Genomic DNA, 27,649 nt, shown 5'->3' on the forward strand with positions numbered 1-27,649 from the left:
GTGCGCTAGTCGAGGAGAGCCGGCCGGGTGGATGGAGGAGCAGCGGGCGCTCGCGGCCGCCAAGGATGGGGACCTGGCCACCCTGGAGCGGCTGCTGGAGGCGGGTGCCCTGGGCCCGGGGGTCACCGACGCCCTGGGGGCTGGCCTGGTGCACCACGCCACCCGGGCCGGCCACCTGGCCTGCGTCAAGTTCCTGGTTCAGCGGGCCCAGCTACCTGGCAACCAGCGGGCCCATAACGGGGCCACACCGGTGCATGACGCCGCCGCCACCGGTAGCCTGGCCGAAATGTGCTGGCTGGTGCGCGAAGGGGGCTGCGGTCTGCAGGTGAGCCGAGCGGGCACGGTGGCCGCGGGGGGACCCGTGTCCATGGGGCTGGAGGGAGGCGTGAGCCAAGAGCCGGATCCGGAGCCCTCGGCCTCCCCTGGGCACCTCGGCCCTGGGCTGTTCCTCTCGGGGAGTCACCACGCAGGCCCCACGGCACAGTCAATGGCGTCTGTCTCTGCCCAACATCCCTCCGCCCCCAAAGTGGGCACCTCCTAAACCCCCTCGCGTCCCCCAGCGCCCAGCACTGGGTGGCCATCCTTGTTCTTCCTCCCCACGTCTCACCCAGGGGCGCCTGGCCTTGCCAGTGGCGATCTCACGGAGCCCTTATCAGGCCTGATCCGTGGGCCTGTTTCCGAAGGGTCTAGAAAAGGGTCCTTACGAAGAGAAGCAAGGTGGGCACTCGGGCTCGGGAGCTGTGGACGCCCGGGGGCCCCGGTGGGTGACAGCACAGGCGCAGCTGTGGGGGGCAGTGGGACGAGAACCTTGATGTGAAGAGAAGAGTCTCAGGGCCCGCCTCTCCCTTCTCCTGCCGGCCCGGTGGGTGCTCCGTGTCGCGGTGAAGGACCACGGGAGGTCGGTGAGCCAGCTCTGACGGTGTAAGGACGTCCTCCCAGAGGCCGGAGTCGGGGGGTGGGCATCATCGTGACCCGCTCGGTCCGCGACGGGGAGGACTCGGCGGTCACAGCCTGAGCGTCCCAACAGCCTCCAGGCCGCCGTCCTCATCCTCAGCGGCTCTTCGCACAACCCCGGGGGCGGGAGCGGGGCCACCTCTGTGCCTGGGAGAACGCCCAGGTCTGCCAGAGGCCCACGGTGGATAGGGTCCCCGGCAAGAGGACTCGGGGGCCGGCGGGTGGGCGCTCAGTGGGGGTGGGGCAGAGGCCCAGAGACGCCGCAGCCCTGGACACGGGGCAGGCCACCGGCCGGCGCGGGCGCAGCTGGGCGAGCGGAAGCCGCTCTGACTGCGAGCAGAGAAGGGGAGGGAGCTCGGATGCACTTGGACCCAGAAGGCCTGGACTTGATCCTGGCCCTGCCGCCGACCTCTCAGTCCCAGAGACCTCCCTCCGCACGTCCCGCGATGGAGCACGCCGGACGGAGGGGCGGGGCGGAAGCTCTCCGCCGGGGTCCCGGGCGCTGTGGTGCCGGGCGGCTGGCCCTGGCCGCACTGGTGCTGCCGGGCAGGGCTGGGTCCGGGCCCGCCGCCCGCTCACCGCCCCGCCCGTGCCTCCGTAGGACCGAGACTCCTCGGGCGTCTCCCCGCTGCACCTGGCCGCCCGCTTCGGACACCCGGTGCTGGTGGAGTGGCTGCTGCGAGAGGGCCACGCAGCCACGCTGGAGACGCTGGAGGGGGCCTTGCCGCTGCACCACGCCGCCGTCAGCGGGGACCTGACCTGCCTGAAGCTCCTGACGGCCGCCCACGGCAGGTGAGGAGCCGCAGCGCCGCCTGTTGGGCAGTCCGGGGGGTGCAGGTGCTGGGGAGGCCGCACCGAGGCGGCGGCGGAGGAGGGGCTGCCGCCTTGGAGGCGGGCCTTGGGGGAGGGGAGTGTGGAGGGACAAGTCTGTGGCCAAGGCGCGGGCGGAGAGCGCTCGGGGTGAGGCTCGGAGCGTGGAGGGGGCAGTGAGAACGGCGAGGAAGCTGCTACAGCAGTCTGAGCAGGAGGCGCTCTATATGCTCAGGCAGCTCCCGGCCCTGCCTGGGGGCGTCTCAGGGCCCGGCTTCCCCTGGCTGGGAAGGTGGCCCCCTCAAGCCACCCGAAGGGAGCAGAGGCTGTGCAGTGGACTTGGGGGCCCCTTCAGGTCGGCCTGAATTCTCCCTCCACACTGTCCGGTTCCTGACACTGTGAACCCCTGTCCCACCGCCTGGAGTTGGTGGATGGCGAGGCGGGGGCAGCGGGCAGCGGGACTCCCCTTCCCCATCGTGGGCACCGCTGTGGCCCTTGCGCCCCACAAAAGATACCCTGGGCACACAACGGGCCATCTAGGGTGCCGTGCACGTGGCCTGCCCCCCACCGTCTGTTCTCAGGGCTACTGCCCTGGCTGGGGGTGGGACTCCATGTCCGCCCCACACCTGACCTGGCCTTTGTCCCCCAAACCCGCCTGCCTCTGTAACCACACGCCTTCTCCTCTGCGGGGCCTCTTGTTGGCCGGCTGGCTGTCCTGGCCACCCCACTTTTGCTCCTGGACGAGGCCTGACAGCTCAGCTGTGGAACAGTGGTCCTGTCCCTGGGCCTTCCCATCCCGACCCCTCGGCAAAGGCCTTCGGGACTCGCCTCTGCGGATCTTCCCCAGAGCGTCCACACCAGCTGCCCCGGGCCCGGCCGGCCACAGAGTGTCTCTCAGACCGGCAGTTTTAGAAGCAGCTTCTGTCATTTGAAAAGTGGAAGATTTCACATTAAAGCACACACAAGCACACGGGAAGGTCCCCCGCCCCAGGGCCCACATTCCCACCGGCACCGAACACAGGACCTAGAGGTGAAGTCTTTGTCAACAGGGCGTGGGTCCGGTTTGGGGAGGGGCTGCCCTGGGTACCAAGAACTCTCCTGGGCCTGCAGCACCATAGAGGCAAAGCCGGATGCAGGAAATCTGACGACCCTGCCCCAGTCCATCCACATGGGGGCCTGGAATTCGGATGCCAGGGCTGGGCACCACAGAAGGGCTACTGCCCTGCTCACTGGCCCCTTGTACAGAGCAGGCCCCCAGCTCTGGAGGTTCCCTGACCCGTCCACTGCGGGCCCTGCTGGGCTAGTCACCCCCTAAGAAGCGCCCTCTGCCGGCCAACCCCTGGCGGCGCGCACATCTTGATGGGGAGGGGGGTGGGGGAAGGGAAGCTGGATTCCGGCGACCCGTGCCCACCTCACCCCCGCCCCGACCCCATGCCCTTGCGCCGTGCGCAACCTGTGCAACGCTACAGGTGGCCGGCTGGGCCCCTCACCTCAGCCGGGAAGCGGGGTGGCCGCAACAGCTCAGCCAGGTGCCGGGACGCCCCTCCCCGATCTGGGCCCTTGGCTGGAGCGGCTCCCGGCGACCCCCGGGCCGAGCGCCCTCTGAACCCCTCCCTCCCCCATAGCGGCGTGAACCGGCGGACGCGCAGCGGCGCCTCCCCGCTCTACCTGGCCTGCCAGGAGGGCCACCTGCACCTGGCCCAGTTCCTGGTGAAGGACTGCGGCGCCGACGTACACCTGCGCGCCCTCGACGGCATGAGCGCCCTGCACGCCGCCGCTGCCCGCGGCCACTACTCGCTCGTCGTCTGGCTGGTAAGGGGCCGCCGGGGGCGCGGGCAGGGGAGGGCCGGGAAAGCTGGCAACTCGCTTGCAGAACCGCCTTCGAGCGAGTGGCTCCCGGCTGGGGTGGGCGCGGCACACCCAAACTGGGTCTCAGTTTGCCCGCAGGAAGTCCGAGGACCCACACGGTGGTTGGGGGAGCAGATGGGCCGGCCCATGGCTCAGAGCACCCACATGCCAGGCCCAGTCTCGGCCCCGCGGTGCAGCCCGGAGCCCCCAGCTTTGACTGGAGGTGGCTGCGGACTGAAAGTCAGCCCCTGCAGGACGGTGGGCGTGTGCAGGGCCCCCTGGGGGCTCTCCTGTCCCTCCCCCAAGAGTCCTCAGCGTCGGTGGCACCCAGCTGCTCTGTCTCTGGCACAGGCAGTGCCTGGCCCTGGCCATTTGGAGCCCAGGGCCAGACCCCTCCCCTCTTGCCCGCTGGACCTGTGGAAGGGTCACCCAGACCTCTTTCCAGAAGGAACACAGAGTGACCCAGCTTGGGGAGGATGCCTTCCGCCAACACTTCTTCCAGGGCTGAGGACTTCCTGGCTCCGCCACCAAAACCCTGGCCTGGGAGCTCTGAGGGTCCATCACAGAGACCCGGCCAAGTCTCAGAGTGGAGAGGTCTCTCTGGGGAGGGGCAGAACTGAGGCTGGGCAGGAGGTGGCTGGGCAGGGGGTGGTTCCTGGAGGAGCGGGGGCCCAGCTCAGTCACAGTTGGGAGAGCCCGTGGGGTGGCGTGAGGCGGAAAGGCAGACCAAGGCCCCGGGAGGACCTGGGCTCTTTCCTGGGGCACTGGGGAGCCGCTGAAGGGCTGCGAGCTGGGAGCGCCAGGGTCTGCTGGCATCTCTGAAGGTCACGCAGGTCACTGGTGGAGAAGGGAGAGCCCTTCCTCACTCAAAACCTTCCTCCCTTCGCATGGGGCCTGCTTTTCCAGCCCTCCCTCCAGCAGGCCGGCCTCCCTGCCCCAGGGCCTTTGCACGTGCTGCACCTTCTGCCTGGTGACAGCTCCCCAGGTGTGCCTCCCCCCCCACTGCATCCCCTGTCCGCCTGTGTAGGATGGCAGCCACCTGGCCCAGCTCCCCGTCCTGCTCTGCTGCTGTCTGTCCTGCACCAACACTGATAAACGTTGTGTTTGCCTTCATCTTGGTGGTTGTCTGTTCCCACCCCAGGCTGTAAGTTCCAGCCGCTCCAGGAAGCAGTGGCGCAGCCCTGCTGCTGCATTCCCTGTGCCTGGCACATAGTAAGGGCTCCAGAGATGTTTGATGAGTGAGTGAAGGAGGGAAGGAATCTGGCCTCCAGCCACTCACCTTGGCCTCAGAGGCCGCCAGCAGTTGCCTCCAGCCTCCCTTCACTGCTGGATCTCCCAGGCTGGCCTCAGCCCCTCAGGCAGCCGCACCTTCGTACAGGCCGCGTCCCCTCCCAGGCCCCCTTGCTGCAGCCCCTCCTACACGGCCAGCTACTCTCACAGGAGAAAGCTCTGCGGCTCCTGCTGCACTAACTTTCCCGTCTTCGGCCCCGCCCGGGCCGCTGGGTGGAGTTGTCCTTATGTCCCCTCACTGTAGTTCAGATCTTGGCCTCCCAGAAATGTGCCTGTCCCCAGACCTGGACTCCTCGCCCTGCGGGAGCCTGAGTCCTGGTCATCTCTGGCCGCAGGGCCACCATCGCAGCAGGTGCTCAGCACACGGTGTGGGAGTGAGCCAGTGGGCTGTGCAGGGCGAGGAGAAGCAGCTCGGAGCAGCGGGGGTGCCCAGGAGCAGGGGGAGGGTGGGCAGGAGGGAAGAATGTCCACCGAGCCCCATGGAGCCCCACAGGGGCTCATCCCGCGAGAAACAGCTGGGGCCACGGGGTCCCAGGGCCAGAAAGGCTTTTCCAGATGTGACTCCCCAGCCCCGCCTCCTGCAGGGTGGACCGAGAGGGGAGGGGGCGGCGTCCAGCCTGGCTCACCCACCCAGCGCTGGGCGCCCCCTCCCTTCGGGGAGCTGGCCGAGGGGAGGGTCTCTGTTCCCGGCTCACTGGCCTTTTTCTAACAGACACGTTTGGCTGCAGTGACCAGTGCACTGAGCCACTGAAAGGTTGTCCCTCCCACGTAGAGGCCGCTGACACTGGGTCACATCTCTGCTATTCTCCCAGCCTCTCCCTCATGGTGAGAGTTGGCCGCATTCAAGGCAGGAAGAGGGAGAAAAGGGGGTGAGGCCACATCCACCAGCCCCTTCTATCAGGAAGGCAGAAGAAGAGCCCCTGACGTCTCACTGTCACATGGCTGCCCCGGTGCACGCAGTCCATTGCGTGCCCACGGGCCTGGCCGGGTGCCGTGGACCAGAGCCCACTGGTGCCCTCACAGAGGGGCAGCTGAGGGCCCGTGAGGAGGGCTGGCCGGAAGTCACTCATGTGGCTGCCAGCAGGACGGGGCCCAAGCCGCAGGGTGACCAGGCTTGGGTCCACCGTGAGGAAGGCTGCTCAGGGCCCGCCTCCCAGCACCCCTGCATCTTCGTGCTGGAGACGTGATAGGGTACAAACAGGCCTGGTGCCAGGATGTCCTTTCTCTCCCTCCCTCCCTCCCTTCATCAGCAAACATCTGCTTACTGTCCCTTAGGTGCCGCCCAAAGGCATTTCTTTATTTGATGTGTGAAACCAGCCCCTGGGGGTGTTCAGCTTATGGTCAGGGCTGGGGCAGATTTGGGGACCGTGGAGTCTCCCAGCAAAATCACCGAGCTCACTTCCTCCCATGCTGCCCGGGACGCGCCAAGAGGAGGCAGCTCTGTCCCAGGGCTTCCTGCCCCGAGGTAGGAGTGGTCACCCCCGTCCAGCCTCAGCTGGCCCATCCCCCCTCCTCGTCCCTCAGGTCACCTTCACGGACATCGGCCTGACGGCGCGGGATAACGAGGGGGCCACCGTCCTCCACTTTGCCGCTCGAGGCGGCCACACGCCCATTCTAGACCGGCTCCTGCTGATGGGCGCCCCCGTCATGAGAGACTCCTGGGGTGGGACCCCTCTCCATGACGCAGCGGAGAGCGGGCAAATGGAGGTGAGGCAGGGGCCGGGGGAGGGTGCGTGGTGGGGCTGGGGGGCCTCCGAGAGCCAGCAGTCCTGGAAGGCTTCCTATGAATAAGTCATTTTACCCTCACCACAGCCCTGTAGAATAGATGTGATTAGTCCCCTTTTACAGACAGGTAAACTGAGGCTCAGAGGGCCAGTCACTTGCCCAGGATCCAGGCTCTGACCCAGCGGGGAACAAAATCCGTGCGCTCGGCCCCTCCCTTAGCACAGAGTCTCCCCAGGTTCCCGCTCAGGGAGTGGTCTTCCTGCCGGTCCTCCCCGGAGGGCCTTTTAGCTGCTGGCCCCCGATGTGAGCAGCCTGGGAGCAGAGCCCTGGCGGGTTCGCTATGATCCAGATAGACCTTGGGGGCTCCTGTGGCCCAGTTCCCAGGAAACAGCATCCAGAAATCCAGAGTAGGCAGGGATGGTGTTCAAATATTTACGGTCCAACGCTGGGAATAGACCTGGCCATCAGCCACTGGCCCCGCACCGGCATCACCTGCCCACTGACCTCCTGTAAAGGCAGGGCTGCATCTGAGGGGAGCGCACAGGCTGACTCTTCCACTGCCCCACCCAGCAGGGCTCCGAAGTGAGTCAGCTCATCCCATGCCGGCTCCCAGGCTTTCCCGTGTCATTCCCACAGTGCCCGGGGATGCCTGCTGCATCTGCCGTCGGGAGCAACGTGCTCCTGGCCCAGGAAAGGCCAGTCTTTACTGAGGTGCAACCGGGTATCCCCTTTGGGCCTACATTCTGGACAGCTGTTTCCAGCTGGAACCCAAAGTGTCCCTGGGGCCCAGCCTGAGCAGCGTTGTGTAATGCAGCACAGGGCGGCCACCAAGAGTCATGGGAAGGCGCAGGGTCCTTCTGAAGAGTCAGAAAGAGGCCCAGTCCAGCTCCTGGCAGCGCTGCTGAAATTGTCTGCCTCTGACTCTCAGGAGTCCTCGGGTCCCTCCTGCTCTCCACCCTCCACCCCTCCACCCCTCCACCCCTCCACCCCTCCACCCCACCACCCCTCCACCCCTCCACCCCTCCACCCCACCACCCCTCCACCCCTCCACCCCTCCACCCCTCCACCCCTCCACCCCTCCACCCCTCCACCCCTCCACCCCACCACCCCACCACCCCTCCACCCCTCCACCCCACCACCCCTCCACCCCTCCACCCCACCACCCCACCACCCCTCCACCCCTCCACCCCTCCACCCCTCCACCCCAGCCCCCCTCCACCCCTCCACCCCTCCACCCCTCCACCCCTCCACCCCTCCACCCCAGCCCCCCTCCACCCCACCACCCCTCCACCCCTCCACCCCTCCACCCCTCCACCCCAGCCCCCCTTCACCCCACCACCCCTCCACCCCAGCCCCCCTCCACCCCTCCACCCCTCCACCCCTCCACCCCACCACCCCTCCACCCCACCACCCCTCCACCCCTCCACCCCTTCACCCCTCCACCCCTCCACCCCTCCACCCCTCCACCCCAGCCCCCCTTCACCCCACCACCCCTCCACCCCAGCCCCCCTCCTCTCACCCCTGCAAGCCACCACTCAGCCCTCCCTGGCTCAATGCCCCCAATCCGCCCCTATCTAGAGGGAGGGGAAGGGCAGGCGTGAACCTCAGTCCGGGCCAGGCCAATCCTCAGAGAAGAGGAAGAGCCTGCAGTTACCCCTACAGTCATCCCTTTTGTCCTGGACACAAGAGAAGAAGCTGAGCAGGTGACAGGGTGGGAGGCGGGGAGGGCGGTCCCCACAGGCGGTTGGTGGCCTGAAGAGCCCTGAGCCGTTGCAGCGAGGCTCAGGCAGCCGCCCGTCTCCCAGCCTCCGGCTCCGTAATCGGGAGGGTGGCTGGAGCAGTGCTCTAAAAACTCTATTTTTAAGCAGCAGCATCTTTTTCAAGTGAAATAGTCTATAGGAGCCCGAGAAGCCCACCCGATAAGCCAAGAGACCACCACCTCCCACCCTCCCTTAATGCGAAAATAAAATAGCTCAGGCCTCAAGGCTGACAGCTGCTTTCCTCTTCAATCTGCTCCGAAAACTCTAAACACACAAGAGCAGAGCCTCGTGCCTCAGCTCATTGGCCTCTCTTGGCCACTCCCTCCACCGCACTATTATTTAACAGCAAGTCAGAGAAGGCACATCTTTTTCTCCATAAATACTTCAGTGGACTTCTCCAGGAGGCGAAGACTCCCTTTGTTTCTTATCACAGCCTCAAACCATTATCACGCCTAAAAATAATTCCTGATCATTTCTTTTATTTATTTTTTTTTTAGACTACTTTAAAAAATTAATTAATTAATTAAATTTTTTGGCCTGCGTTGGGTCTTCGTTGCTGTGCACGGGCTTTCTCTAGTTGCGGCGAGAGGGGGATATTCTTCGTTGCGGTGCGCGGGCTTCTCACTGCGGTGGCTTCTCTTGTTGTGGAGCATGGGCTCTAGGCACGTGGGCTTCAGTAGTTGCAGCATGTGGGCTCAGTAGTTGTGGCTCGCGGGCTCTAGAGTGCAGGGCCAGTAGTTGTGGCACATGGGCTTAGTTGCTTCGCGGCATGTGGGATCTTCCCGGACCATGGCTCGAACCCGTGTCCCCTGCATTGACAGGCGGATTCCTAACCACTGTGCCACCAGGGAAGCCCCCAATAATTTCTTAATATCCTCTAATATCCAGTCTGTCTAGTAGCCATCTAATATCCATTTCCCTGCTTGTGCTGTAATCAGGAGCGAAGCAAAGTCCACACATTATTGATTTGTCTGTTGGGTCTTAATCTGTTAGCAATTCCAGAAATATATTCATCCAGGAAATATAGGATAATGCTTCATTCCCACCCCACGCCACACCCCGTTTTAAAATAAATTCTATTTTATTTTATTTTTTATTTTTTTTGTGGTACACGGACCTCTCACTGTTGTGGCCTCTCCCGTTGTGGAGCACAGGCTCCGGACGCGCAGGCTCAGCGGCCATGGCTCACGGGGCCAGCCGCTCCGCAGCACATGGGATCTTCCCGGACCGGGGCACGAACCCGTGTCCCCTGCATCGGCAGGCGGACTCTCAACCACTGTGCCACCAGGGAAGCCCCAATAAATTCTATTTTAGAATAATTTGGAAGAGTTTTAGATTTGTAGAAATATTGAGACACTAGTACAGACAGTTCTCACAGAGTTCACATCCATTTCCCCCTATTATTAACAATTTACATTAGCATGGTAACTTTGTCACAATTAATGTACCAAAATTGATACAATATTACTAACCGAAGTCCATACTTCATTCAGGTTTCCTTACTTTTCACCTGATGTACTTTTCCTGTTCCAGGATCCCTTCCATGACACCACGTGACATTTCATCATCTTGTCCCCTGAGGCTCCCCCGAGCTGTGACAGTTCCCCCCCTACCCTTTCAAAACAAAACTTCAGAATCATGAGCTGGTGCCCTCGCACCCCCAGTGGGGGATGATGAGAGTTTAGTATGTGTTTTGTTTTGCTGTATCTCAGTCTTTCTTATGTCACAAATTACACTGATTACTTGGTTTTTTAATTGAGTAAAAAATACATCACATAAAATTGACCGTCTTAAACATTTCTAAGTGTACAGTGCAGAAGTGTAAATATATGCACATTGTTGTACAACACATCTCCAGAACTTTTATCTTGCAAAACGGAAAGTCTGTACCCATTAAGCAACAGCTCCCCATCCCCACTTCCCCAGCCCCTGACAACCACCATTCTCCTTTCTGTCTCTATGAGCTTGATTACCCTAGGGACAGTATTTATCTTTTTGTGACTGCCTTATTTCACTTAGCATAATGTCCTCAAGGTTCATTCATGTTGTGGCATGTATCAGGCTTGCTTTCTTTTATAAGGCTGAATGATATTCCGCGGTATGTTATGCCACGTTATCGTTCTCCATTCATCCATCAGTGGACATTTGGGTTCCACCTTTGGGCTATTGTGAATAATGCTGCAGTGAACATGGGTGTGCAACTGTCTCTTCAAGACCTTGCTTTCTACTCTGATTACTCTCTAAAATGTTAAACCAACCTTGCATTCTTGGAGTAAACTCAATTTGGTCATGAAAAACGATCTCTTTTATACACAGGTGAATTTAATTTGCTAACATTTTGCTTAGGATTTTAAGTGTGGTAGATAGCACTGGTGTAATGGTTCTCAAAGGTGGCTGTGCACTACGACTCTCCAGAACAGGTTTAAAATATTCTAATACCTGAGCTCCACCTACCCCAGCGATTCTGATTTAATTGGTCCTAGGGAGCCCACGTATCAGGACTTCTTGAAGCTCCCCAGGTAAGGGCTTCCCTGGTGGCGCAGTGGTTGAGAGTCCTCTGCCGATGCAGGGGACACGGGTTCATGCCCCGGTCTGGGAAGATCCCACGTGCCGCGGAGCGGCTGGGCCCGTGAGCCATGGCCGCTGAGCCTGCGCGTCCGGAGCCTGTGCTCCGCAACGGGAGAGGCCGTGACAGTGAGAGGACCGCGTACCGCAAAAAAAAAAAAAAAAAAGCTCCCCGGGTGACTCTAACATATGTCAAATTTGAGAGCCACCTATGTGAGTAGCGTTAGCTGAGCGAATCTAGAAAGAATTCATAGAGATGGTCGTTCTTTTCTTTTTGCGTTACTGACACAGAGTTTATTGGAAGACGGTCATTCTTAAAGCAGTGAATGTCGGAAGGAGTAGGGTTTCTAGCAAGGGAGAGAGGGTTATAAGCGCTCAGGGTGCTAGGACAGAGTGGAGAGTAGAAGCTGGGGCTTTAGTGAGAGGTCAGTGGTGGAAGACCTTGACTAGTTTTAATATTGTGTAAGGAGCCATTTGGGAGCTGCTGTGGGATCCCGAGAAGAGGGCATATGATTTCCTGGCTGTTTGGAGGAGGGCTCGCTGTGGACCGGGAAGTTGCCGTAAGATGGGGTGTGGTCTGGGGCTTTGCTGATGAGGTTGAAGAGGAAACAGCAGAAGACAGGTGTAAACGAGGTCCCTTCAAGGTTTAGATATGCAGTTAAAACTCGTTGTAGTTCTCCACCTAGCTTAACATTGCCGCTAATTCAAGAGAGAACTTTTATTGAGTATTGTGAGTCCCCAAAAAGGCGTTCCGAGCAGACGATTGCCTCTGTCGACTTTCTGTGCTGGGTAATTTTTTAGAGTCTTTAATGGTCAACGATTCATGTCCACGCTTTCCTTCATGCAGACACTCATTCAACAAAGAGTTATTGAGCACTTGCTTAGTATGTGAGCAAGGATTCGAGAGCCAGAGAATATCTGCAGTAGATGAGGGGTCGGTTTGGGAAATTTCAGGGCTGTTTCTGTTGTTACAACGCTTGGGGTGCTCTTGTGGGGGAGGCCGGCTAGCCCGCTGTTCCAGAACAGTCCTGCACAGTGAGGAAGGGTCTTGTGCCCCAAGCAAGTTCCCAGTGAATCGGACAGGTATGTAGGTAGAAAACCTGTTCATAGTTATCTGAGCTTCGAACCTAACTCAAGTACATGTAATTATCTAAGCTTAGAACCTAAATTCAAATATATGTACACATACACCAATGTTTCTTCATAGTTTTAATATACATAAGAGTTTTCCAAGAATGGTCCGACTGTATATATTGAGGGAAGATAGACTTTTGTTTTATTTAGCACTTTACCAAAACTTATTCACTATTTGAGCAAATGACATCACCAATGGCAATGCTGAACCTGACGTTTGCATCTCCAGCTGTCTGATTTTTAACTGAATTTGCAATGATTCCACATGTTAAAGGATAATTTTTAAAAGTGCTGGTAATCGTGACTTTCATTCAACTATAAAATGAGCCTGTGTCAAACATTTTTATTTAATTCATTAATTAATGAGGAAACCAGTAATTCAAAGTGATAGTATCTTTTCAAATTAGAGTTTTCATTTTTCCGGATATATGCCCAGGAGTGGGATTGCTGGGTCGTATGGTAGTTCTAGTTTTAGTTTTTTAAGGAACCTCCATACTGTTCTCCATAGTGGCTGTATCAGTTTACTTCCCCACCAACAGTGCAGGAGGGTTCCCTTTTCTCCACACCCTCTCCAGCATTTGTTTGTAGACTTTTTGATGATGGCCATTCTGACAGGTGTGAGGTGATTGTGGGTTTCATCTGCATCCCTCTAATAATTAGTGGTGTTGAGCATCTTTGCATGTGCCTGTTGCCCATCTGTGTGTCTTCTTTGGAGAAATGGCTATTTAGGTCTTCTGCCCTTTTTTTTTTTTGGTTGCGCCAGGTCTTAGTTGCAGCAGGTGGTCTCCTTAGTTGCGGCTGGAGGGCTCCTTAGTTGTGGCATGTGAACTCTTAGTTGCAGTATGTGGGATCTAGTTCCCCGACCAGATATCGAACCCGGGCCCCCTGCATTGGGAGTGCAGAGTCTTAACCACTGCGCCACCAAGGAAGTCCCTTCTGCCCATTTTTTGATTGGGTTGTTTTTGATATGGAGTTGTATGAGCTGTTTTGTATATTTTGGATATTAACCCCTTGTCAGTCACATTGTTTGCAAGTATTTTCTCCCATTCCGTAGGCTGTCTTTTCATTTTGTTGATGGTTTAAAATCGGTGCCGCTTTTTAGAATTTACAATTCCACGCCTAAATTTTCAAGCTTGGTTTCTACTTCCTTGAAAGCAGTGAGCACAGCTGTGTTACGGTCTGCTGTTTCTCAGGACTTTGTGGGTTGTTTCTTTGTGTGTTGGGTCCTCTGGTTCTCGTTTCTGGTATCTTATTTCCTTGTGCTGCTGGTTTTGTTTGACTCGATGCTGCACATCATTATTTAGGGCCTTAGGTGACGTCTTACTTGCTTCTGGCTGACAGGCACACGTGGATCATATTAGTCCACAATCCGGCTTGAGATTCCTGGAGCACCTGCGTGATGGGAAGCAGAGGGCGGGCTGGCTCCTGCTTCACCTTTCCTCTGAGGGCGGAGGCCCAGCCTGCGGTGGACCCTGAGCTGTTGCTGGTCTCCCTAGTCTCGTGAGCCTGTGACACAGCTGCTCTGGTTACAGCCATTTCTTCTGCGTCAGCCTGCTCTTAGGGCGAAAGCTGTTCTGAGTGGTGGGCTTATCCCTCGGGATTTTCCTTGTGTCCTGAGCTTGGTCTGCCAAGTCCTCACTTCCTTGTTGCCTGTCTGATGCTCTAGGAAGGTGCCTTTCACATTTAGTCCATTTTTTACGTTGACTCTGGAGAGTGGATTGGTGGTACCTGCCTGGTTCTCTACTCCTTGACGCGGGTCCGTCTGCCCACCTGTTTTTGCCGCTGGCACGGCTACCTCACGGATTTCCAGACCTAACTCTTGGTCATCTGTAACCACCCAGCCTCTGCTCACAAATAGGTCACCATCGTTTGCCAGCAGTAATCGCCATCATTCGCGGGGAAAGTTCTCTCCTCCCCCCTCCCTCCCCCGGGCTGCCGTCCCCGCCCATCTGGGGCCAGGCCTGACACTCCGGTGGCCCCTGCTCCACTGCGTTTCCGCTCTGACCCCCCCCCCACACGCTCTGGACGCACAGCCGGCCTCTGCAGCGCCCTGTATCCTCCCCCCGTACCCCATCGCAGCCTCCTTCACAAAGGGCCCTTCACAGACCCGGATCTCCTCTCACTTTGTTCTCCTCCATCCTCCCCTCTCCTCCCAGCTTCTGGGCCTCCAGGCCTTCCTCTCCTCCCAGCTCCCATCACACGAGCCCACAGGACCAGTCAGGAGGGAGAAAAGGGGGCCTAGGCCCGGCTTGAGCGAGGAGGGAGCATGCGTGTGGCTGGTGGAGCCGTGAGCTCAGACATAGAGACGCAGAGGGTGAGGGTGGGAGCCCCCAGAGCTCGCCTAGGCTTGGGGCCAAGAAGAGGGGCTCATTGAGTGCCAGGCCTGACCGGAGGCCAAGGAGTGGGCAGGGTGAGGTGGGCAGGGCACAGGCCCGGAGTCCTGGGGTGGAGCCACGGTGTTTAGTCTCCTGCACCCCGGTTTCTTCGTGTGAAAATGACACACGCCTCCAAAGGTCGCTGTAAAAATGGAACCCGGCTCCATATCTGAACCCGAGGCAAGGGCTACAAGGGCAGAGTCGGGGTCAGGCTGCCTGGCTAGGATCCGGCTGGGTCGCTGACTGACCAGCTGGGCCCTTGGTGAGCTCCTGAGCGCGAGCGCCTGGGGTTCCCACCCAGGACAGGGGCATGCCGGTGCCCGCGGGCAGGGCAGCCTGGGTCCGGGCACGGGTTCAGGCCGTGCCGCGGACTGAACGGCCTCGGTGCCCCAGCTCGGGGCTGGGTGGGGGGGCCGGCGGCGCGGCCACGGGTGTGCCCTCCCCACAGTGCTGCCAGACCCTGCTCTCCCATCGCGTGGACCCCGCCCTGCGGGACGAGGACGGCTACACGGCCGCAGACCTGGCGGAGTACCACGGCCACCGCGACTGCGCCCAGTACCTCCGCGACAGCACCCGGCCGGTAAGCTTCGCGGTCCCGCCCCCCCCCCCACCCCGGGCCGGGTGACAGACCCCTGCCGCGCTGACGGCCGGGTAGCTGGGGAGCCGTCTGCGTACGCGGTGTCATTGTCACGTGAAAGGGCCTGGCCGCGCCTGAGCCGGTGCCGGGACCAGGGCTGCGACCGGGGCCGTGACAGCCGGGACCAGGGCTGGGCTGTGGCTGGACCTCGCCGAGGTCTGCCCTCCACCTGGGCCGCAGTAACCACACTTAGGACCTGGGATCCATGCTTCCGGCCAGGGCTGCTGTTGGGTGACGCTGTGTCAGGCTGAAGACACCCCGGGGGTGGGAGCAGGGCCCTGGGCCCTGGGTGAGGTGACCCAGTGAGGCGGGCCAGCCCCGTGCAGCCCGGAAGGGGAGAGTCTCGTCCCGCCCTCCCACCTGGGCACGTGACCTCGCCGGGCCTCGGTCCGCAAGGGCAAGGGCCTCGTGGGTCCCAGCCCCCAGCACGTGACGGGCCACGCGTGTGTGCCGAATGAGTGGAGCAGTGGGCAGGCGGGTGAGCGAGTGGACAGGTGAGGGTGGCCGGGCGGGTGTGCGGTGGGGAAGCGTAGGGCCAGCGCCCTCCCGCCTGGCCTCCACCCCTGACTCCAGGCCCGGGGCGGCGAATACAGATTGTGCCGCAGTTTTCTGTAGCGGCCGCCCCTTCGGAAGGCGTCCCTGGGATCGCCTGGCCCTGCCTTCAGGTGAGAGCACCGAGGCCCAGAGGGGCGAGGCGCCCCCCATGCCGGGTCTCACCCGTGGCTGCCGTGCCTCCTTTTCCCTCGGGACGCCCCCCGGAGCATCTGTGACCAGCTGAGGCTGAGCTGCCGTCCCCGGCCCCGGGCCAGTGGCCTGGTCCTCACCCGACCACCACTGAGAGCCTCTTGTCTCCACTGCCTGAAAGCCACACCCAGGCGGCCTTGGGTCAAAGGCCAGGGGTGCTTCGGGGCACACGAGTTGGGAGTCCTGGTTTGTCTTGGTGTCGTAGTTTCAGAAACAGGACTATACTCACTGCTTGAAGTAATCAATGTACTGATTATTCACTAACCCTTCGGTTGGCTATTGTGTGATAAGGGTTGTCTTTCTGGCTTGGGTTCCAGAAGTTGCGGGAACTCAGTGGGTTCCTGGTGTAGCGGACAGAGCTCTGCAGCCCACCGGCCAGGGATGCCCTGGCCGCCTGGGCCCCCAGCCTCTGTGTGGGCCCTGGGGCTGGCCTGGAGGTGGAGTGGGCAGCTGCTCGCCTGCCAGGGAGCAGGTGCCGCCGGGCCTCTGGCTGGGGTCCCCCGCTTGTCCCCAGCCCACACGGCCGTGCCCACGGCTGAGCCTTCTCTCCAAGCAGGGTCTCTGCTCCCTGCTCTCCATCCCCAGGTCCTGGCACATCTGCCAGCCCCTCCTGGCCACTGTGCCCAGCTCTCCTAGGGGGGTGGAGGCTCTGGGCGCTCTCCTGAGCCCCAGGGTTTTGGGGACCAGCCCATGTCAGGCTTCCTGTGGTTTCGCCTGGTCCTGGTGGCCTCCTTGGTGTCGCCACAGGATACAAGGCAGCATCCCCTCCGCTCAGGACTCCCCAAGCCGGGCTGGCCTGTCTGTGTAGCCTCCCCTCCCGGCCTTCTGGCCCGCGGCGTCCAGCCCGTCCACGTGCCCCGCCTGCGGTGGTGGAGAGCGGGCAGGCTGGGCCACCTCCCTGAGATCCACTGCTCCCCGCCAGCCCCCGCCTCACCGGCAGTCCCGGCCCCGCAGACGGCAGGCTGTCAGCTGCGCGCCTGATGCAGTATTGATGGAAACACGATCTCCAGAGGTCGCCCGCGTGGCCTCTCCCTGTGTCGGGCTCAGAGGAGGTGCTGAAAGTCATCTTCTTCCTCTCCACACGGCCGCCTGCCTCTGCCCCCAGGGAGCCGTGGGTCCCAGGAGAGGCAGCCTTGCGGGGCACGGCTGGACGGGGAACGGAGACCTGCCCTGTGGGAGGCGCCCCCTTCCTGGGAGGCTTCGCAGGGCCTGGGTTCACCCGCTGCCCATGGCGGGGCCTCCGCGAGGCTCGGGAAGGCCAGGCCCTGCCTCGGCCACACCACCTCGACCTTGACCAAGCCTTGCCAGCCCCTGGGCCTGGGGTACCCCTCTGCACAGTGAGGGCCTGGGCCTCTCTGACCCCCAAGGAGTGGGCCGGGCAGCTGGGCTCCTGGCTGCAGGGCCAGGTTAGAGTGAGACGCTGGACGGCAGCAACAGTGAGGAGTAGCGGCCCAGGAGGGGGAGCCTAGCCCTTCAGCTTGCCCCCAGCCCGGCACTCAGCGCTCACCAGAGCTGGAGCGAGTCTTCCCGGCCGGGTGGCACCCCCAGTTCTGAGCGTCTGTGAGCCTCGATGTTCTCATCTGTATAATGTAACTCAGGAGGCTTGCTGGCCGGTAGACGTGTGCCTTGAGCACACGGCGGGTGCTAATTTCCCTCCCCTGGTCCAGAAGGGCCCTAGGACCCCTTCCTTCTACAGATGGGGAAACTGAGGCCCAGAGAGGGCAAGGGACTCCCCTGAGCAGTCTCCTCCCCCAGGGAGGGGCGGGGCCTGGCCGTGCAGCCAGTAACCGAATCTCAGCTGTCGCCCATCTGTGGGTCATGATTTTCTCGGCCCGGGTGGCATTACAGGCCTGTAACCCGGCTCGCCACAGCTGTCCTCGATGTATAATGCATGGCAGGCATGGCTGCTCAAATCTCATCAAAAACACAGAAAAGGAGACACCAGGCCGTGGGAAGGGCACCAGCCCAGGGCCAGCTGACCGCCAACCTTAGGGCAACAGCCCCCTTTGGGGGCAGCACACGCCCAGCTGTCAGAATCCCAAACGTCGGGACCCAGCATCTGCCACTCGCTCGGGTCCTCGTAGATTCGGTTAGTGTCCAGGGCCTGAATGAGGGACACGGGGATGTGGATACTCCTGTCACCTGGGAAACACCACAGCCGACCCCCGTCCCCGCTGAAATTCAGAGATCATCGAGACACCGTGCTAACAACAGCAAAGAGGTCTGAGTGTCACGTGTGCCAGGCCCTGCCGGGGGCTCTCAGTAACCCCTCCCCTTCCCAGCAAAGGCAGAGAAACTCAGGCCTGGGGGACGCTGAGTGACTCCGCAAGGCTTCTCCTTGGTGAGGGTTGGAGCAGACTCCAGCCTCAGGGACCAGGTGGCCTGAGGTCTCCCAGGCTGTGGGTACTGTACTGGCGCCAAGTCCATCCCCCTGGGCCCTGGACCAACTTCCTGCCTCTTCCATCTTCCCCGGAATGACAGGGCCCCAGCCACCCCAGCTGAGCCCTTCACTCCGCAGGGACTGGGAAGTCCTTGCCCCTCAACCCCAGAGCAGATTCAATTGCGGGGAGGGGCTGCGGGCTCCCAGGCAGGGGCAGGGAGCAGGGGAGACTGCGGCAGCCTCACAGCCCTGTCCTGGTTGTGCAGGGGCCCGGGGCCCACCTGGGACTCAGCCCTGCTCTGCCCATCAGACTGTCAGTGCCAGCCGTGGGGTCTGGGGTCTGACTCGACCCTGCATAAAGTTCCTAGGCCAACGGGCTCCTGCCTTGCGGACGCTGGAAGAAGACAGGGGATTCCTAGGTCGGAGACACGGCAGGGAGAAAGCGTCGTGTTTGGTCGGATCCCCTCCCGCCTCCAAGTCCCAGTGTGACCGGATCCCCTCCCGCCTCCAAGTCCCAGTGTGACCGGATCCCCTCCCGCCTCCAAGTCCCAGTGTGACCGATAGGGGCCCAGATGGCTGCTGCGCGCACACACTTGTGTCACAGGCGGGGACCCCTGAGCCTGGGAAGGCCCGTGTCCTGCAGCAGTCGGCGAGCAGCCTGCTCCTCCTTTGGGTCCCTCCCGTGCAAAGGCAGCCCAGAGGAAGAGCGGGTGAAGCGCGGTCAGGGCTTTGCATCCTCGGTAGGGGCGCAAGAGACCCCACCCGCCCGCCTGCCTCTTCCTCCACTGCTGATGCCCCTGGACGAAAGGAGCAGCGATTCGAGGGGCTCTCAGTCCTGGAAGGAGCAAAGAGGGGGGTCTCAAGTAAGATTCTGGTCTAGCTCTGCCCCGTCCCAGCTGTGGGCCCTTGAGAAAGCCCCTTGCCTCTCTGAGTCTTGGGTTCCCCATCTGTGCCTGGAGGGCTGTACTGTGGAGGGTTAAGGCACAGTGGTAAGGGATCCCACACCCAGCCCATCTGGGTGGTCCCTTCTTGCGTGACCAGGGATCTCAGGTCTCCCCCACCTCTCCCGAGGGTCCGCTCCCCTGGCCCCTGCGCTGCGGAGGGTTAAGGCACAGTGGTAAGGGATCCCACACCCAGCCCAAGCCCGCCGGGCCACCTGACACCTCAGCCTTCAAATATTAATGCGACACCTCCAGCTCCTGGGGGCGGCAGCTGCGACAGCCCCCGACGGTCCAGGACAGCCAACAGCTTCCTGTGCTCACAGCCCAGCACCTGCTTCTGAAGGTCCTCCCGGCTGGGGCCTGGCGGACACTCCCTGCCCTGTCGGACCAGGGCTCCTGGGCTCTCGGCACAGATTCCTGCAGAGAGTGAGGTATGAGGTGCAGGGCGGTGGCAGATAAGGGGTCGGGCTGTGTTCCCCTCCCCGTGGCTCCGCCTGGCCAAGGGTCCTGGATGGGAATGCGACCGAGGGGCCCGAGGCAGTGGCTGCAGAGCCGGGGATTCTTCTGACGGGAATCCCCCAGGCTGGGGAGGCCACCTAACGCCTGCGGGAGGGACAGGGCCCACCTACAGGTGAGCCAGGGGACACTCAGCGTGGCCGGGAGACTTGGCCCTGCAGCTCCAGCTACATCACGTGCAGGGCTCAGTGCAAAATGAAAACGTGGGCTTCTTGTTAACAACTGATTAAGAATTTCAAGACAGAGACTGGAGAACCTTCAACAGAGCTGCAGCACGAGCCACCCATGCGTGACACCTGCGCCAAACCACATGTCCCGCCTGGGGGCTGTGGGCTGGAACCAGCCCCTCTGCCCCGCCTGGCAGCCCTGAGGCCACCTTCCACCGCAGCTACCCACTGGAGGGAGCGGGGCGACGCGCTTTGGTCTGACAGCCAGTGGTGGGTGCCCAGAGAGACCGCCGTGAGCGGCCCTCCCTGCTGGGGACCCGAGCTGGGGTGGCCATGTGCTCTCAGGCCATCCTGGCTCAGCCGGGAGCCACGTCATCTGAAAGACGGCCGGCCTTTTGACGTTCAGCTTTAAACCAAAAGGCAGCAAGCCCGGCTCTGGAGTCCTTGGAGGACAGCTCAGCGTCCTCCCGGAGAACTTCTCTGCCGCCTGGGGAGGGACGCGCCGCCTGCGGCCCCACAGCAGCCTGCGTGCTCCAGTCTCGACTCTTGGCTCCCATTGGCCAGATGCAAAAGCTGAGACCTTGCAGGCCTCAGCTGGGGGGATGCAGGGGGCAGTGGCACCTCCAGGTCGAGGATTCTTTCCGGCTGCCCACCAGTCAGCGCTTGGGGGCAGGGGAGATGGTCAAGGCCAGGTCTGTGCCTCGCCCCAGACCGGGGGCAGACATGGGGTTGAAATGCGGGTGCCCCTGCAGCCCCAGACTGGGGCTGATGGATCTCCCTGACCCCAGGCTGCCGGGGACCAATGTTGGTGGTCTCTGTCTCCGGGTGGCCCTTGGGAGAGTGGCCTAGACACTGCATGGTGGGTCCTGGGCACAGCGCCTCTGCTCTGACGCGCGGTCACACGGCCGCACTGTTTACGGGGCTGAGAAGAGTTGCAAGTTTGTTGTGGTTCCCCCTATGCCCAGGGCGAGAGAGGGGGCAGGTTCAGGCAGTGTGTCTCAGCACAGTCAGGGGACAGTCAGGGAGGGTGTGCAAGTGTGCATGTGTCTCTTGTAAGGCCAAGGAGTGGTGAGTGAGCACGAGGGGGACACCAGACCCTGACCCAGAGCCCAGAGCCGCTGAGTTAAGCTGCCTCCACAGGGAGCCGGGCCTTGAGATGAGGGGTTCACCTAGGGGTGGCAGCTCTCAGACAAGTGCGTGGGTATGTTTGGGGGGCGCTGCTCACCAGTGTGGAGGGGTGGACAGAACCGCTAGGGGCGCTGCCCCTCACTCCCGCAAACTTACCTCTCCGAGCTCCGTTCAGATGCACAGCCCCAGCCCCAGGGAGACCGGGCCAGGGCTAGCCTGCTGGATGCCTCCCACCCCGACCTGGGCCTCCCAGTGACCAGGCCTGTCTGCCCCCAGGTGCCACTCCTGATGGCGCCCCCGCCGCCGCCGCCGTTCCCCCCTCCTCCGCTGTCTGCTGCAAGGCACTCCCTGGAGGATGGAAGAAGAGGGGGCCCAGGTGTCGGGGATCCCGCTGGTGCGTACACGTCTCCAGGGAGGGCTGGCCTGGGCTGTGCGTGCTGGGAGCGGGCCTTTCTGGCCTCACTTCCGAGGTCCTTCGAAGGGGCCGGGGGGAGGTGGGGAGCAGAAGCTTCGGCAGCAGGGCACGCAGAACACTGAGGACAGGGCCGGGGCCACCCCTTCTCGTGAGCCAGCACCCCCGCTCTTCCAGGATTCCTTTATTGTCCTGTTGCCTTTTTCAAGTGAGGACAAACTCCATAACCACAATTAAACAGCCTCCTGCCCAGCCCTCGGGCGTCTCTCTGTGAGCCCTGAAGCCCCTGCGGCCTGACTCTCCTGCCGCTGAGATCTCGGGCAGCCTCCTCCCTTCTCTGGGCCTCAGCCTGTGCAGAGGGAAATCAGAGGCTGTGTCTGAAGGGGTCTCCGAGTCCGCTGCTGTTCCCTGAGATTCCAGCAGGGGGCGGGGGAGCGGTCACCACCCATTAGGGAACCGTGACAGCACTTATGAAAATGAAACGGCAATGGAATAGCATGAAAAATGTCTGCAGGCCCCATGTGCAGGGAAGGGCAGCGTGCTTCATGGAATGGGCTGTAGTTATACAGTCACACGTAGGGGTGCGTGCGTGCGTGCGCGTGTGTGTGTGCGTGCGTGCGTGTGCGTGTGCGTGCGTGTGTGCGTGCATGTGTGTTTAGTGGAGGGAAGAGCGGTGAAAGGACAGGTTTGTGGTCTGATGGGGCTGCATTAGATCCCCAGACCACGGAACCCTATGCCCTTTCTAGTTCCTTCTAGGCTACAGGAGAGGCTGGGGAGGGGGGGCGGGCCATGGGATGGGATGAGGTGGGTGGAATGCAGGCTCCCCAACCGGCAGGGCTTGGAGGGGGCTCCAAGGACACCTCTGGAATGCCAGGGATGAATGAGTTTGCCCAGGTCCCAGGGCACTTGGCAGGGAGCTGCTTGGGCCTTTGGCTCCAAGTCCAGTGGTCCTTCAGGAAGGCCGGTCCTGCCCCAGGTCCGGGGTCCTCTGCTCCCCATCCCCCGACCTCTCTGACTCCAGCTGCCCCTTCCTTCCAGTGGCAGCGTCTCTCAGCCCAGCCTGGCCCGGCCAGCCTGACCAGCCTCTTCCGAGGGAGCACGTGACCCGCACAGCACCCCCGAGGGTCACCACCGGTGCCACAGCCGTCCCTATGGTGAGAACCCCCGCCGTATCCCTGTCTCCCAAGGCACCCCAGCCAAAGCCTGGCTGGCTTCTCACCGTGTTCTCCTATGTGGGCCCCAGCCAGGTCACTCCTGGGGCAGCCAGGCCCTTTCCTCCAGGAGGCCCCTGGGGTGACTGGCTGGCATCTGAGGAGATGGAGATTCCAAGGCCAGAAGCAACCTGTCTCCCCATCATAGTAGACGAGGGACACTTCTCTGATTCCAGGGGGTTCCAGTGGCCCAAGCCCCTCATCCTGACAGATGCTGCTGTCACGGTACAGGGAAGCATCAGTCCATGGGAAGGGTGGGCCTGGCGCCCACTGCTCTCCTCCTCGGGGGGCTCCCAGCGGCCCACTCCTTCTCTTTCTGGGCACCAGCCCCTTTTAAATCCAGCCATCCTTTCCCTGAATGGGTCTTGGGAACGCTCAGCCCCTGAGATGCTCTTTTTGAGTTTGGGAAGTGCTGCATCGTGCTGCCCCCTTGTAGAGTTACAGTGCACACAGCACATTAAAGGCTCTGACAAGTCCTGCAGTCCAGAATTGGCCACCAAACTTGTCTATGCAACTGTTCCCCAAACGAGTTTGCCCATCCACATGGCGTGCCCTGGGCAGTATCTCTGATTGCCTCTTTCAGGCAGCAAGCCTCCCAACACGTGCCTGGGTCCCACAGGGCACAGCGGGGTCCCTGCCCTCAGAAGACTCACACTTAGGCGGGGGGTGCTGTCAGTGGTCAGCTCCCCTGCCCTACCTGGTCAGCCTCCACCGCCCCTCCTCCCTCAGCTGCGCTTGCCCAGGGCGGTCCTCCCCTCCGCTCCCTCCCGGACCAGAGGCCCATAGGGGCCTTGAACGACCTGCCTGTCCACACAGGTGACGGAGACGGCAGCGGGGGGCGCCCCGGACAGCCTGGTCGCGCTGCAGCTGGATGGGCTGCCCGCGGGCGACCTCGACGGGCTGGTGCCCACGCGGGATGAGCGCGGCCGGCCCATCCCCGAGTGGAAGCGGCAGGTGATGGTGCGGAAGCTGCAGGCTCGCCTGGGCGCAGCTCCAGCGCCAGAGGTCCAGGTGGGGCCTGGCGGGGACGAGGGTGGGGGCGGGGCCTGAAAGGGGGCGGGGCCCGGCTTGGAGGGCAGGGCCGGATGGGGTGAGGGGCGTGGCGTTGTGGGAGGTGGGCGGGGCCCGGGTGGGACCAGAGCGTAGAGGGCGGAGGCGGGAGCAGGAGGCTTTGTACTGGCTGGTGGACGTGGAAGGTGGGGTCCCTGAGCACACAGCTCGAGTCCTGAGACCCGGAACGCCACTGCGTGTCCCTCTGTGGCCTCAGCTTCCTCTTCTGCCAGACCATGAAGCTGAACCAGATCAGAGGGCTGTGTCCCTTCACCTGTAACCCTTCATCTCTAATGATGTGGTCCCCACATGTTCTTGGATCTAACGATTGTATCCCGTGCCCACCGTGTGCCAAAGCTCTGTTCTCAGCAGTGAAAGAGACCAGCCCCGCCCCCTGGCGCTTTTATTCCAGCAGGGAAGGCAGGGTGACTGGGCAACTGCGCTGAGGGTGGTTCCAAGTGCTAAGGAGAGAAGCGAAGCAGTGAAAAGGGGAGGGGGCTCTTCTGCCCGGGTGGTCAGGGGCAGCCTCTCTGGGGAGTGGCCTTGAGCAGGGGCCAGAAGCAAGTGAGAGGGGAGCCCTATGGGAATGTGGGACAAGTGATTGGGAGCAGAGGGAACAGCAAGTGCAAAGGTCCTGAGGCACGGATGGGCTGGCCCAAGGGTGGGCAGAGGTGAGGTCGGAGAGGGGTCAGGCAGATATCACCTTGGCGGGAACCGTTGAGAATATGAGCAAGGAAGGGCTGTGATCTGACTTGGATTTCAACAGGCTCCCTCTGGCTACCATGTGGACCGTTGTTGTAGAGTCTTATCCTGGAGGGATACAATTTTGTCTGAATGATGTATTCTGCACCCTTGGTCTAGAGCTGCCTGTCAATACAATAATGCCAGCCATATGTGGCTATTTAAATGAATTAAAATGAAATAAAAATAACCCCCTGCCCCTCAGTTAGCTGCATTAGCCACATTTCACTTCCGTAGCCCCAGGTGGCTAATGGCCACGGCAGGTTTCGGCATGCCATCCCCTCATCTCAGAAGTGTTGGGTGGCGCTGGTCTAATGGCCCAGCCTGTCCTCGAAGTCCGCGATGGACACCCGTGGGGTTGAGGGTGGAGCCAGGCAGGGGTGGGTGGGGCCTCCTGCCACAGCCGGGAAGCCCTTTGGAATCTGACCCTGGGGCAGGGCCAAGGGTATGCAGAAGAACTCCGGGAAACGGGAAGGACAGACTGAAGGGGAAAGGGATTGGCCCAGTCACAGCCTGGCCGTAGGGAGTTCCCGTGCCCGACCCTTGTGGGCCGGACACTGCCCAGGACAGCAGTTCCCCCCCACCCCTGCAGCACCTGCTCCCCTCCCCGGGCCTCCTGGGACAAGGAATCAGAACTTACTTGTGCAGAGTGCCACCTGGCACCAGACAATCCCGGGCCTCTTGGCAACCAGGTGGCAACTCAGTCCCCTCACCTGTGAAATGGGGCAGATGCAGGGCCTCCATCAGGGGTCTCGGAGAAGTAATCAGGTGGGCACAGAGCTGCACCCAGAGGGAGCCCAGCTCGGAGGCTCTCTGTGTCGGTCTCCCCCGCAAACTGTGAGCGCTGGGGGCACAGCTGTATCCTGGTGCCAGGGGAAGCCCCGAGGGGTGGTGTTTTGGGTGAAGTTGGCCACGTGCTGCAAGAACTGAGAGCAGAGCTGTTGAGGCCGCCCATCCTTAGGGCTGCCGTCCAACCGCAGAAGACTCTGCGGAGGAATTGGGGGGCTCTGAGGCGAGAGAGTCTTTGAAATCAACATTGAGGAGTTGAGGAGGACATGCGGGTGGCAGAGCAGAGGCACCCTTACCCCTTCTGAGGGGAAGACTGGGCCCTCCAGGGTGGGTGACTGCCCTGAGCCTCAGACTCGGGAACGGGGCTGGCCGCTTACCTCGTTTGCCCTCAGAGTCCAGGCAGTGGCCAGCGGGTGTCCAGGGGCTGGGCTGGGGTTCCCAGGGGAGCTTGTGTCCAGCAGGAACTCGCCATGTGGGCTGTGGCCCCGCTGAGCTGCCCTCCCTGTGCCCAGGACGACGGCGGGAGTACGGGCGCCACAGAGCAGGCGGCCTGGCGGTACTCGCAGACTCACCAGGCCATCCTGGGCCCCTTCGGGGAGCTGCTGACCGAGGACGACCTGGTGTACCTGGAGAAGCAGATCGCAGACCTGCAGCTGCGGCGCCGCTGCCAGGAGTATGAGAGCGAGCTGGGCCGGCTGGCGGCCGAGCTGCAGGCCCTGCTGCCTGCGCCCCTGGTCAGCATCACTGTCAACAGCCACTTCCTGCCCCGCGCGCCCGGGCTGGAGGGCGAGGAGGGCCCCAGCCCCGAGGTCGAGCCCGAGGGCTCCGTGGGGGCTCCGCAGGCCACACCCGGCGCGCAGCCCCTGCCCTTCTGGTGCAGCCACGTCTCCCGGCTGGTGCGCAGCTTGTCGCTGCTGCTGAAGGGCGTGAACGGGCTGGTGCCAGGCGAGGAGCGGCCCCCACTGGAGGCCCCCAGGGAGGCCCCAGCCAGCCCTCCGAGGAGCGAGGCCCAGCGCGAGATCCAGGAGTGTGGGGTGTCGGTGCGGACACTTCGTGGCAACTTCGAGTCAGCCCCCGGCCGGCCCTGCACCCCGAGCCCCGGCCCCTGTGAGCTGGGGCCCCAGCCGGGGCCGTGCCTGAGAGGCTGCTGGCCCTCCCCCTTGCAGCCCCGCGGCGGCCCGATCGCAGGGGAGCCGGGGCCGGGCGACGCGGAGGAGGCCAGCGACTCGGGCATCAGCTGCGAGGAGGCCCCGTCGGAGGCGGGAGCCGTGCCTGGCCCCGACCTGGCCAGCCTCCGCAAGGAGCGCATCGTCATGCTCTTCCTCAGCCACTGGAAGAAGTCGGCCTACACGCCGGCCCTGAAGACGGTGGCCTGCAGGACCCTGGAGGCCCGGCGCGTGGAGCCGCGGCGGCGGGAGGCGGCCGGGGGCCCTCAGCTGCCCTCCCCGCCGTCCAGCGAGAGCCCGCGGCTGGGCCACCTGTGGCAGCAGCGCAGCATCATCGCCCACCTGCTGGGCAACTGGAAGTCCATCCTGGCCCACGTGCCCGCCCGGCAGCTGCGGCGGCTGAGCCGGCGGCCCCACGGCCCCCTGTCCCCCGAGCAGTTCCTGCCCCACGTGGACGGGGCGCCGGTGCCCTACGGCAGCCTCACGCTGGACCTCTTCATGCTGGGCTACTTCCAGCTCCTGGAGTGCGACCTGTCGGCTGAGGAGCGCAAGATGCGCCACCTGCTCTGCTTCGAGGTCTTCGAGCACCTGGGCGCCCACGGCTGGGAGGCCGCGCGTGCCTTCCACAAGGCCGTGACGGACGAGGTGGCTGCCGGCCGCCGTGCCTGGACCGACGGCTTCGAGGACATCAAAGCCCGCTTTTTCGGCTCCAGCCGCAGTCACCCCTGGGGCGCAGAGCCCGGCCGCAAGTCGGGCCTGACCCCGCTCCGGCCCCTGCCCCATGCCAGCCCCAGCGGCGGCCCCGGGCCCGCGGCACAGAGGCTGGTGTCCGGCCCCCAGCGGGGCAGCTTCAACAGCGAGGACATCTGTGGCTACATCGACCGGAGCTTCGCCTTCTGGAAGGAGAAAGAAGCTGAGATGTTCAGCTTCGGGGAGTGAGATGGGCTGGCAGCCTGCCTTCCTACCAACGGGGCTTCCGGTGTGGTTTTGGTCCTCTCCTCTTTTCCTTTCGCCCACCTGGTGGCCAGGTGAGCCTTGAAGGCAGGCCGGCGGATCCTCAGCGTGCTAGTTGCCACCCTCCAGGTCTGCCCCCTGGCGGGAATCAGCTTCAGAGCCCTTCTCACCGCTGGCCCGAAAGTCAGTCCCCCAGTCGGCCCCGAAGTTGGATGACTTGCCATCTCGGCCCACGCCCTTCTGCCCAGTCTTCCTTCAGGCACCTGTGATTCCAGCCCGGGTTTCCCCTTGGTCCTCCTTCCAGAGTCGCCTGGGTGTCCCTTCTCTCAGTGCTTCTGGTGCCGGTGGCTCT

General features: G+C 62.3%; 1 protein-coding gene across 2 annotated transcripts; it reads left to right on the forward strand.

Annotated features, from left to right (window-relative positions):
- ESPNL (espin like) lies at positions 1–27,310 on the forward strand. 2 transcript variants are annotated; one of them, XM_079924235.1, is made up of 9 exons: positions 1–325; positions 1,556–1,746; positions 3,390–3,576; positions 6,427–6,609; positions 14,910–15,041; positions 21,251–21,368; positions 22,425–22,528; positions 23,414–23,608; positions 25,690–27,310. In XM_079924235.1, exons 1-9 carry the CDS (start codon positions 32–34, stop codon positions 27,280–27,282), a joined length of 2,997 nt encoding a protein of 998 aa, XP_079780361.1. In that variant the 5' UTR covers positions 1–31; the 3' UTR covers positions 27,283–27,310. The 2 variants fall into 2 exon arrangements, with proteins under 2 accessions (XP_079780361.1, XP_079780360.1); XM_079924234.1 differs by having other exon boundaries at positions 22,431–22,540.
- The last annotated feature ends 339 nt before the right edge of the window (positions 27,311–27,649 follow it).

The sequence above is a fragment of the Stenella coeruleoalba genome (genome assembly GCF_951394435.1).
Source record: "Stenella coeruleoalba genome assembly, chromosome: 6".
Classification (NCBI taxonomy): domain Eukaryota; kingdom Metazoa; phylum Chordata; class Mammalia; order Artiodactyla; family Delphinidae; genus Stenella; species Stenella coeruleoalba.

What these genes read in the sequence shown, in the direction of transcription:
- ESPNL (XM_079924234.1), top strand. Translation starts at nt 32, where the DNA reads ATGGAGGAGCAGCGGGCGCTCGCGGCCGCCAAGGATGGGGACCTGGCC. An exon ending in AAGGGGGCTGCGGTCTGCAG is followed by an intron (nt 326 to 1,555) that starts GTGAGCCGAGCG and finishes GTGCCTCCGTAG; the next exon opens with GACCGAGACTCCTCGGGCGT. An exon ending in CTCCAGCGCCAGAGGTCCAG is followed by an intron (nt 23,609 to 25,689) that starts GTGGGGCCTGGC and finishes CCCTGTGCCCAG; the next exon opens with GACGACGGCGGGAGTACGGG.